This window comes from Daucus carota, chromosome 4, assembly GCF_001625215.2.
Source record: "Daucus carota subsp. sativus chromosome 4, DH1 v3.0, whole genome shotgun sequence".
In the NCBI taxonomy this organism is placed as follows: domain Eukaryota; kingdom Viridiplantae; phylum Streptophyta; class Magnoliopsida; order Apiales; family Apiaceae; genus Daucus; species Daucus carota.
In genome coordinates, this window is record NC_030384.2 from 31,128,845 (window position 1) to 31,140,912 (window position 12,068).

Sequence of the window (12,068 nt, forward strand, 5' to 3'; positions counted from 1 at the left end):
TATCGCTGTTTGATGAACATATTTCGATGTTAAGGTTTGTGATGGTTAAGCGCAGCACATTAGTTCATTATTTTGGAAGAAAATGAATAATGTATTGCAGTTTAAAATTTTACATTTGTTTTTATTTATTATGATGGTCACTTGCATGTTTTCAAAAAACTTTGCACATAATTACATTACTCTTCTGATATATTAAAATGTGCATATAACCTCTTCTAGTCGCTTGTATAATTTTAAGAAATGCTCCTGCACTCTAGATAAAAAGCATCAATCTGAAATGTTCCGTAAAACGATTCCTCTTCGACCTGGTGATCCAGGGATCCACCTTTAACTTAAGTGATATAAAGAAAAGAAGATAAGTTGACACTATCTTGATTGAAATAATTTTTAGAAACGTGCTTTAGTAAAAGAAATAAGAAAAGAAAAGAGTTGGGAAGATGACACAGATGAAAGAAATGAGACATACCTTTTTACAAAATAGATTTAGATCCCTGTATAAATACGTATTGAAATTTCTTACCATTGATTAAATAACTTTAAAATTTATTTTCTTACTAACTTGCTTCTCTATTTTTGGGTAAAATAAATATTTTAATCATGAAAATTTTTAAGTGGACTATATATTGTTTAGTGAAAAATCACTAAAAAGGATCAAGATATCGAACCGCGAAGCGGATTCGGGGGTCATGGCACCTAATTCATAAGAACTAATGTTTTATGTACTCGATCCAGTACCTCGTACCCAAAAGACCAGAGATGGCAAAAAAAAAACCGATCCGAATGGATACCCGACCGTTTCGACCCGAATGGATCTTACCGAACCCGATATTTTGGATTTGGATTTGGATTTGGATTTGATTTTTAGACCCGAACGAGTTTGGATTTGGATTTGGATACTAGGTATTTCGTATCGAAACCCGACCCGAAATCCAAATCCGATCCAAACCCGAAACCCGAAAAAAAATCCAAATATATATATATATATATATATGTGTGTGTGTGTGTGTGTGTGTGTGTGTGTGTGTGTGTGTACTAATATACTTTTTTTCAATTTTAAATCTACTAAATTTTGTTTGTGAATGTATATATTCTTGGGTTATAGTGGCTTTTTTTGTTTAACTAATGAGTTTCTTTAATATTTCATACTCCATATAGTGAAGATTTGTGTTCAGAAATTATTAAATACGGTTCAAGATTTTATTAATGTGTAATACTTTATTATTAAAGTAGTTTAGTTTTAAATATAATGAAATTTAAGGGCGAAAAAATCAAAAATAATATTTTTACAATACTTTATAAATTTCAGAATTTAAGTTTTGGATAAACCCGAACAAACCCGAACCCGATCCGAAACCCGTGGATTTGGATTTGGATTTGATATTTGAAACCCGGTTGGATTTGGATTTGGATTTGGATTTGGATTTTAAAAATAATTTGGATTTGGATTTGGATATCTCAAATATCCGAACCGATCCAACCCGTTGCCATCCCTACAAAAGACCCGTGAATAATACTGTTTGAACCCCCTAAATTTAAGTCCCGGTTCTGCCACTCATGTACACATGAATGTGATGGATTACAAGGGTACTGTTTTATACAGACTGAATTAGCAACAGAGCATGCCTGTCTCCCGGTGTTCGTAAAAAGCGCATTAAGCAGCTGTCTAAACGGAATCAGTTCTAAAATGTTTTGATTTTGTACTAAGCGGGGTGATTAAGCGTTTTTTAAAATTAAGTGAAATATTAAGCGAATTAAGCGGTTGTTTATTTTAAAATAAGTTACATCGTTTATGTAAAAAAAAATCAGATTCTAAATCTAAATATATATTTTAAAATTTATTTTAACTTTCTTTACATCATTGTGTGTGTTCAGAATTAATTTTAAAATATAATACATAGACTTAAAAGGGTCACAGGGGGTAAAGTAGCTGTTAAAAACTAATATACACACTATTACCTCTCAAACAGTTAAATTTAACGGTTGTTTTTAACAGATTTGGGGGGTCAGGGTTACAAACTGAAACCTAATTGAAACTTAGGGTTACAAACTTTCACGTTTCAAAGTGTGAGGTCTGATTTGCTAATGAGCCAAAGTCCGGAATAAGCTCAAATCCTGAGGTATTCAATTGAGATTTTAAATTATGCTACAAAATCTAATGATATTCAATTGGGATTTAAAATTATGCTTTGAAATCCGACGATATTCAATTGGAATTGTTAAAAATTCATTAAAATCTGATGGTATTCAAATGCTGATGGATTTTTTTGGATTTCATAAAATGATGGATTTTGTGTCACTCTTTAGTGTATTTTAAGTTTTTTGAAATCTCACCAAAATCATTGGGATTTTGAAGCATTGTGCTTAAATCCTATCAACTCTGCGACATTTTATCAAGAATCCGCACAAAATCAAAATCACATACAATCTATTAAAATTCATAGACTAAAAACAATTTTTCAAAATCCCAATCGAATACACCGCCGTTAATTGACTGAGGGTTTTGTTTAATTATAACGTACTTATCAAGCAGATATATTTGGCAGTTGCGTCAGGAAATATTTATCAGGCACAATAAATAAAAAATGTGTTCTTTCGTCTCTGCTAACTATAATTATATAAATTATAAGAGCATGTTTCATATTAGAACTCTTCTTTTCCAGAATTAGTTTACATCTTTCCTTTATGGTCACTCTCTCTCCATGCACTAGGTGTGTACTACTAATGTTGCTGTTTAGCTGGTGAACACATCCTCACGCTCACATTTTCTTTCAGGTAAGCCACTCTACAGATCACCATGCTTGTCACAAAGATTTATTTATCATAATTCTTGTTGCGAATCATGTAAAACAAATTTTTGTTGCGGAAGTTGATCATTTTGAACAAGAACCATGTTATCGTCCTCAGATACTGTAGTTATGATTTGTGATATTATCACAAGGGTCTGAAATGTGAATTTGAACGTATTTGTATCAGGAACATAATGCGGAGATCAGATGAAATGCTAAAACAGGAAGAGCCTCTTCTCTTAACCCCAAGTCCTAATCCTAAAGGAGGCTTCAAAACCATACCATTTATCCTAGGTAAGAATCAACTTGAATAATAAAATAAATAGGCCTTAATGTAATTCTCTAACCTGATTTAAGGTTATCTTTTTGGGGCAGCAACTGATTTGTTTGAGAGATTGGCAAGTTCTGGGTTGTCACCAAATATGATAAGATATTTGATGGAGGAATATCACATGGATGTCACAACGGGAAACAATATCATTCTTTTCTGGTCGGCAGCTACCAATTTCCTACCGGTTCTCGGGGCTTTCATTGCTGATTCTTTCTTGGGTCGATACAGAATGATTGGAGTTGGAACCATTTTCAGCTTACTGGTACTACGTTTTTTTTTTATTAGGAGTATTAGGCAAATGCTTCCTGCATATAGCAATTAGATGTAAATGTGTTTTTTCTAATTTCTACTTCTGTGAAAGGGGATGGCTATTCTATGGTTAACGACCTTTATCACACAAGCACGGCCACCTCCTTGCACTGGTTCGGTCGAAACAACTTGCATCCCCTCTAATTTCCAGGTGATTTTCCTCTGTTCTTCCTTCTGCCTTCTGTCTATGGGGGCTGGTGGAATCAGATCATCTTCAGTAGCATTCGGTGCAAACCAACTAGCAAACAAAGATGTTAACCTGGCTAGTTCCCGGTCTTTACAGAGTTATTTTAACTGGTATATAGCTACAAGCTCAGTTGCGGTGCTCCTGGCTTCAACAGTAGTGGTATATATTCAAGACAAAATGGGATGGGAAGTTGGATATGGGATTCCTGTAGTGCTTGTGTTCTTGTCAGTACTTTCTTTCTTTGTGGCCTCTCCCTTGTATGTCAAGCCGAAGAGTAAATCAAGCTTGATCACTGGATTTTTTCGAGTGATTGCAGCAGCATACAACAACAGACATGTCGATTTACCAACAGACACCACGTCTGTTTTGTTTCATTGCAAGGAGGATTCCAGAAGGATTGTTCCCAGTGAGAAGCTAAGGTATCCTAGCTTTCTCCTTTCTTGATACATCACTTGGCATTCTGATTATCTAGCACAAAATCCTTATAAGAATTCACTTATCTTTAGGTTTCTAAATAAAGCTTGTCTAATTAAAAATGGCCGGGAGCAGGAGAGACCAGCTGATGGGGAACGACTCTCAAGTAATATTTGTACAGTAGATCAAGTGGAGGAATTCAAAGCACTACTCAAGGTAATTCCTTTGTGGTCTACAGGGATGATAATGTCAATAAACATGAATCAGCCCTCTTTTCCTTTACTGCAAGCAACTTCAATGGACCGCCATATTACCTCCAACTTCGAGATCCCTGCAGGATCGTTTGGAACCATTGGAATTATAGCTCTCACACTATGGGTAGTACTTTATAATCAGGTCATTCTTCGACTGGGGTCTAAAATCATGGGGAGAACTATTAGCTTTACCATCAAGCAAAGAATGGGCACGGGAATATTTGTTTCCTTCCTGGCTATGGTAGTGTCTGCAGTTGTTGAGGGCATTCGAAGGGATCGGGCAGTTACAGTTAAAAATTTAAATGTAGCGGTAACAACTGTACAGATGTCAGCAATGTGGTTAGTTCCACAAAATTGTCTAAGTGGCATTGCCGAAGCTTTAAATGCAGTCGCTCTGATCGAGTTTTTCTATAGAGAATTTCCTAGCAGCATGTCTAGTATAGCATCCACTATGTACGGAGTTGGGATGTCAGCTGGAAATCTGCTAGCTAGTTTTCTATTGAGTACCATTGATGATGTTACTGGAAGAGAAGGGAAAATAAGTTGGATTTCAAGTAATATTGATGAAGGCCACTATGATTACTATTACTGGTTTCTTGCAGGATTGAGTCTAATTAACTTGATGTACTTTTTTCTTTGTAGCTGGGCTTATGGTCCCTGTGAAGGAGAATGCATCGGATCAGGAACGTCAAGCACTGACTGAGATGCGAGTTTCTCGTGTCAAAAAATGAAGTTGCTTGACAACGAAAATTCTACTCTGAATTATCAACTTATGCACCCTAGTGTTACTATCTCAGTGTACATACATCACAAAGTTGTATGTTATTTAGAAACTAATGTTAAAATGACTTTGTCATCACAAACGCACTAGTGATGGTCAAACTTCAGATTATTTGCACAAAGGTATTAAAAAGATGATAAAGTATGATGTCTCCTCCCAACAGAAGCCTAGAACACTGCTACAAAATAAACTGTTGTTTTAAGCAACAAAATATACTATTTATTAACTTCTACTCAGCCGCCTTTTAATAAGATATATAGAAGATTGCAAGTCAAGCTAAGGATTACTACATGATAGCACTAAAATAAATATCAGCGAAATATTATTCATGAAGATGTTAAGTATCCCAATATCAAGTGTGTAATAATTTGGATTAAGCATATAATGATTTGGATTAAGCAATATTTCATGTCCTTGGTCTCAAATTAAGAAAGGTGCATATTTGAATTAGGAACTGACCATAATATAATTGTGATATAGGTACATAGAGATGACAAGTGCAAATATTTCGAAGCCATAGAACACAACAAAATCTCACATAAAGGGCAACTAGCAACCCTGAGTTTCATGTGGCTCAGCAAATAAAAAGAAATGGGGAACCTACTGATCCTTGTACCTCTTCTCTACTTCCTCCATACTTCTTATATCTTTGTAATACTTGCAGATACGGTAGATACACCTACACCAACCATAAAATAAACAGATAGTTTTAATGCTGCAAAGAGAAAATAAAAACTCAGAAACAGGGTTGCACAGTTGTCGTCACATACCAATACAGAAGGCATGCTGAAACACAGAGAATAACATTCCTTTGGGACTTGTATATCTGCACAACACCCTCATCAGTACAAGATCAGAAATATCGGATTTCAGAGGACACAAACACACAAACCGAAGAGCATATTAGTCTCGAAAGATCAGAAATTATGGATGAATTTTCACTAGACTCGCTGAGCTTTTTGTGGGCAACATGAAAATTGAGAAGCAAGCCAAAAACATGCACTTATCAGATAAACTGTAAAATATAGGTAAAGCCCAAAGTATTCATAAGTCTAACAACATACTCCCTCTGTCCCTCTCATTTCTTTACACTTTTTTTGCATTGCTCGACACGTATTTTAAGACGCATATAAAACATGGTTCTATAACTTTGTTTTGAAAATTTTCTTTTTTGTATAAAAATTTAGATAGTAAATTTTTATTCAGAAGAAAAAAAGTTCGAAATAATTTATCAAACTATATTTTATGAGAGTATTAGAATGCGTGCCGAGCCCCCGTCCCCCAATGTAAACAATTGAGGGGGACGGAGGGAGTATATAACTTGGTAAAGTACGCCAGCGTACAAAGTATGTAAGAATAGCATGTCCAGTTACACTTAATTATAATTTAGAACAGTCAACTAAGATTTCAGCTAGACTGCAACTATACATCAGCGAAAGATACCCTTAGAAGACACCACATTTTGCTTTTGGGGGGGAAATAAAGACCAATAGGTAAAAGGGGGGGAGGCCTACTATGCACTGCCAATCTCCCCTTTTAAAGATATCTCTTATGTAGCTAACCAAGCTACCATTTCCTGCCTCCTGGACGCAGATAATGAGATTCATAACCCATAACATTACTATAAGTTTATTATATTTAAACATAACCATCTTACAGTATCCTATGGAAAGGTAAGAAATATAATGATGATTAATGCACTCCGTTAAAAAAACAAACAAATAGGTAATGAAAAATATATGAGAAAAAGAGAACTTACATGGAGATCAATTCAATAATAGTATACTGAATAACATAATAAGAAAATGTAGGAAATTAGCTCTATGTTTTCGGTTGGAACTTAGAAGTAATAGTTGAGGGGGGAAGGAATAAGAATAACAGGTGCATGAATCAATACAAATTCATTCCCAATACCATCTTATTCCATACTTTCCAACCAAGTTTTTGCGCATAAACATAAATACACAAGAAGCTAATGTAAGAATTGGTATATGCCTATATTCAATGAAGATAGTGCAAAATTATGTAATTGCGTAGTTTCATAATGAGTTATATTGATTATTGAAGCAACACTTTTGGACATTCAATTTAATTAATTAATATCTCCATTCTTCCAAAAATGTATGCATTGCATCACAATTTATTCCCACATTACATCACTATACTTGATCAATTTGATTTCCAGACTTGATGATGACCTTAAACTCACCACAAATATACAATTTCTAAGTTCACATACCCATTTATAAGCTAAAGTCACAAACTCCAAAAAGAAACCAATTCAATTAACTAATATGAGCACATCAAAGCCCCCAATTAGAAATTAGAAATTAGGGCACACTGCACACATACTCATTACAAGCATATCAACATTTACAAAAATTGAAGGTACAAGCTAACAAACAATCATAAAAACAAATTACGGTAGAACAATGTTCCTTATAGATAACAAAATAAAGACAATATGATGTGAGATTAAGGGAAAGAGATAATTACGGCTTTCTCATAACGATCTCTCTCAGCAGCAGTGCAGATCTCGCCTGTACACATCAAACGATGCTCGTTCTTCCAATAGATATCTAAAATACATCACAACGAGTAAATACAAATCCATAACAAGAGAGCGAGAAGGGGAGAGAGAGAGAGCGGGGGAGAGAGAGAGAGAGAGAGGAGGGAGCGAGAGAGAGAGGTACCTAGAAGCTGGAAGCCAGCAAAAGGAACGACAAACATAGCAGGCTGAAGAACGAGAGAGACGAGAGAAACAATGGCGGATTTAACAGCTTTAGGCGTGGGAAGCGTTACTAAAAGGGCGATCGCCGCTTCCAAGGCAACCACATAGGTGAGTATCATCCATTGAAGCGCCATGTCTTTCTTTCTTTCTTCACTCTCAGATATTTCTCCTGATTTTACCTGCCAACTGTCCTGTGTATATGAGTATAAATTTTGGTGTATGCACAAATATATGTAAATATATGTCGATGAAGGTTCTTTTCTTTGGATAGACGTCAGTTTTGACTTTCAGCGGGGACGACAGAATTTTCCCAACCAAGTACCAACCGATATGCGACTGAACCGATCCCAATGATTTTTTGTGTACCTGATTTATGGTTTGATTAAAAGATTGATTTTTATTTTTGAAAACCGATTGAATTTGATACGGGTTTAACTTTTAGGCAGGCCGAACCAAAATCTGACACGAATATTCGAATCCGACTTGAATCCGAACCAAACCAAAAGTCGATATTATAAATTTGTCATATAACATTATATGATAATACATATATTATCTATACAAACATGTTCTCTATTACAAGACGGCAAGATATGTGCAATAAAAGAATAATTGTATTACTATTTTTTTTCCTAATCACTTTTTTCATCATTTAATTTTTAATCAACCATGTTTAAAAAAATCTATTAAATACCTGTATTTTAAATTAGTATTAAAACTTTTCTATTTTTTATTTTACTAGATTAAAATTTTATAATTTGAACTTCACACGATCATTTTATTAATTTTTATAACTTACATGTAAATTGTAAGTGTATCAAAGAAAAAGATAGATTCAAATATTAAATATGACATAAAATTTATTTTTAAATATTATACATTTATTTTTTTATTATAAAATAAGACATAATCTAATATGAAATAATATTTCTAAAAAAGAAAAGTATCATTAAAAATTTTGCTTATTCAAATAAATATCATAAAATTCATATTAATTTATATTAAACATGATACTTAATTTTTGAGCAAAAAACTTGTCTATGAAGATATATTTTTGGATATATTCTTTTTAGATTTTTTTATATAATTTCGGATTTCAGTTTAAGCCAAATCGAACCAAAACCAGTGGTTCGGGTTTGGTTTTTGAACTTTGAGTTCTAATTAAGTTCGATTCAGGTTTGGTTTTAAAAAATACAACTCGGTTCGGGATTGGATTTTGTTAAAACCCAACCATACGTACAGATTTTCTTCCTTAACTTTTAGGTGGGAAATGACGTATAACAATTTCTTGCTAAATGTCGTTGCTAAATTTCATGTAAATATAATAAAATATAATTTCTTAATAATTTAAAGCAAATTTTTATATATTAGCTCTAATAACAAATCATATAATTGTGTCTTGTGATTAGGGAAGAGAAAAGATAATGAGAAGAGATGTGTGAAAAGCCTTCTCACCCCAATTTTCATTCATCTTGTCTATCCTCCTGTCTATTAAGTATCTACTTTTCTTCCCGGGGGAATTCCTATAGGTCACTCGTACTCTTTAGCCATCTGTGCTTCCTATACATATAATAAGGTACTATAATTCTATATGTATTTATGCTCTCTTTTATATATCTGCTCTCGGTCTATTTTTTAAACCCTTGTACTATTCTAATAAAATATTTCTTATATCTAGCACAAAATACAAATAGCCTTGTCAAACATCTAGTTTAGTTCATAAAGAAGACATCAAGGTGGTTGTTGACGTACCATCCACATGATCCAGTTTATTACCCACTCAGATTATCAGGTATACCAAGTATTTAACCACCATATATTTGATAAAATTATGATTATATTTGATAAAAGTTCTGACTGATTCAACTTACATGTTTTGTATAACCAGATACACATAATAGTGGTAGGTGTATTAGAGATGCATGTGAAATCGCAATTAGATTTTCTCTATTAAAATCGTATTAGAAACTTATTCTCCACTCGAAGAAGGGCTTGCGAGTTTTTTTTTTATAAATCTCTGTCTTTTATGTGTAAAGTTTGTTTAACAAATTTAATCAGAATCTAACTTTTAATTGTTATTAGCACCCGCACACTTAGTTTGATTGATATTGAATTTAATAATCATGGAGTTTAATTTAGCCATTTTCGGACAATTCTGAAAAAATGACGGAGTTAAGCTATATCATTTGTTACTTGAGAAGACAATCATGATTAAAAATTATTTGATAATAGTTGTTGTGTTGCCTTTCGGATCTCCACTGCTTATGTTTTGCCTCGAAATCATAAAATTTATAATTTAATGTGATATGTATTTAGTGTTATTTATTAATATAGAATATACTAACTATCATCTCCATGTATTGATTGGGAATTGAAATATTCGGTCATTGATTTGTAGTGCAAGTGAGCATTACATGCTAGCTTGCTTAACAATATGATTTGAATTATATTTTTTACTTTTAATTGCTTCCCGGTTGTATTGTCGTCTTTCCAGCGATAGTAGTATATATATTGATTATATATGTTACCTTTTTTTATTTGTCGGATGGAGTTTTAGTACAAGCCAATTAAGATAATGTAAGGAATAGATTCATGAATCAACTTATTGGGTTAAGAAAATTAAGGCACCAATTGAAAACACAGCTTACAACTCATGGCTTTTAAGTAGGAATAAATTATTCGTTTATTAGGTTTTTTTATTTAGGGAGGAGCTGAACTCTGGCTTAAATGTTAAGGCAATTACTTTTAATCTTTGATATAAGGTATGTTACACGGTATTTTAATCGCTTTTAAATTGTATTGTCGTCTTTATAGCAATAGTGATATTTATATTTATTATTAATATTACGGGTTAAATGGCGTTCTGGTCACTCAACTGATCGAAAACTTTCAATTGGGTCATCCAACTCAAAAGATTTCATTCACATCATTATAATCTTAAAAAATTTCACTCAGATCACTAACCATTACACTCTGTTCAAAATTCAATCTCAAGCAAGGCAACATGACGGTAGCGGAGTACATGCAAAGGTTTGACGAACTCAAGACTCGGAGTCAAATTGTTGAAGATCATCGCCACACTTTGGCTAGATTCAAATCTGGCTTGAGGTTCGATATATATAAGGAAAGAGTTGCTTCGGCAACCCCTTGACGGAAAGCTGATTAAGCTTAGTGACTTGGCTTTAATAAATCCATCGTGACATGTATAGTCACTTGAAATTGCGCTTTGATCACTCAATTAGCTCAAAACTTGCAATTTTCTCATCAAACTGATGAAACTTTCATTCAAGTCACTAACCATTACATCCGTTAAAAACTGAAAAGAAACCAGACGAAGAGCTCTCCTACAACAACGACGCGTCCTCTCCTACAACACCTCTTTACAACAAAATACACACATTATCATCAATGATAATATATAAAATGACAAGAGATAAACAAAGATATATAACGTGAAAAAAGATAAACAAAGATTAAGTTTTTGTAGGTGAAATTATTGATTTTATGTGTGTGTATTTGTTTCATTTGTTAATAAGTTTTGATTTTTAAGAGAGAGAAAAAGTGTTGCAGGAGAGCTCTTCGTTCATTTCTTTTTCAATTTTTAACGGATATTATGATCAATGATCTAAATGAAAGTTTTTTTGTTCGATGACTCGATTGCAAGTTTGTAGTCAGTTAAGTGACCAAAACCCCACTTAAGCTGACTTTACATGTCACGATGGATGTTTTCAAGTCAAGGCACCAAGCTTGGTCAACTTTCCATCGAATTTTTAACGGAGTGTAACGGTTAGTGACCCGAATGATTTTTTTTTAAGATTATAATGATGTGAATGAAATTAAGCTTGTGAGTTGGATGACCCAATTGTAAGTTTTCGATACGTTGAGTGATCAAAACGCCATTTAACCCTTTATATTACCTATTTTTATTTTTACTTGTCGTATGGAGTTTTAGGGCCTGCTCCCGAGTCTTATAAGAAGGTAAGTAAAGTGATGTATATGTGCTTTCACTTGCATCCCATTTTTGGAATGAAAGTTTTAGAGTGAAACTATATCAAAAATGCATTCATTTGCACTTGCTATTGCTTTTCCTAAAAAACTCGGGCGCACAAATAGGAATGAAAATTTTATAACTTTACTTCTTTTTCACTTACTTTCCTATTTATTACCGGGAGCAGGGTGTTCGTATCCACTTATGATAATGTAAGGAATATTGGAAGCAATTTGTATCCACTTATGATAATGTAAGGAATATTGGAAGCTCAATCACGGAACTAG

The 12,068-nt window shown here is 33.4% G+C and overlaps 2 protein-coding genes across 2 annotated transcripts; one reads left to right on the forward strand and one right to left on the reverse strand.

The window, feature by feature from the left end:
- Window positions 1–2,657: 2,657 nt before the first annotated feature.
- On the forward strand, window positions 2,658–5,214 carry LOC108218108 (protein NRT1/ PTR FAMILY 1.2). Its single transcript, XM_017391030.2, has 5 exons — window positions 2,658–2,772; window positions 2,974–3,080; window positions 3,162–3,379; window positions 3,479–4,032; window positions 4,120–5,214. Exons 2-5 carry the CDS (start codon window positions 2,981–2,983, stop codon window positions 4,982–4,984), a joined length of 1,737 nt encoding a protein of 578 aa, XP_017246519.1. The 5' UTR covers window positions 2,658–2,772; window positions 2,974–2,980; the 3' UTR covers window positions 4,985–5,214.
- A 273-nt stretch (window positions 5,215–5,487) lies between these two features.
- LOC108217218 (uncharacterized) lies at window positions 5,488–8,021 on the reverse strand. The gene is made up of 4 exons (XM_064092463.1): window positions 7,756–8,021; window positions 7,559–7,641; window positions 5,833–5,888; window positions 5,488–5,741 (listed from the first exon to the last, which is right to left on the reverse strand). Exons 1-4 carry the CDS (start codon window positions 7,925–7,927, stop codon window positions 5,663–5,665), a joined length of 390 nt encoding a protein of 129 aa, XP_063948533.1. The 5' UTR covers window positions 7,928–8,021; the 3' UTR covers window positions 5,488–5,662.
- Window positions 8,022–12,068: the final 4,047 nt, after the last annotated feature.

Bases quoted from the DNA above. Each gene is read 5' to 3' on its own strand.
- LOC108218108 (XM_017391030.2), top strand. From the start codon at position 2,981: ATGCGGAGATCAGATGAAATGCTAAAACAGGAAGAGCCTCTTCTCTTA. The intron at 3,081-3,161 runs GTAAGAATCAAC...TTTTTGGGGCAG, and splicing joins AACCATACCATTTATCCTAG to CAACTGATTTGTTTGAGAGA. The intron at 3,380-3,478 runs GTACTACGTTTT...CTTCTGTGAAAG, and splicing joins GAACCATTTTCAGCTTACTG to GGGATGGCTATTCTATGGTT.
- LOC108217218 (XM_064092463.1), bottom strand. From the start codon at position 7,927: ATGGCGCTTCAATGGATGATACTCACCTATGTGGTTGCCTTGGAAGCG. The intron at 7,642-7,755 runs GTACCTCTCTCT...GATGTATTTTAG, and splicing joins TGCTGGCTTCCAGCTTCTAG to ATATCTATTGGAAGAACGAG. The intron at 5,742-5,832 runs GTATGTGACGAC...TGGTTGGTGTAG, and splicing joins TCAGCATGCCTTCTGTATTG to GTGTATCTACCGTATCTGCA.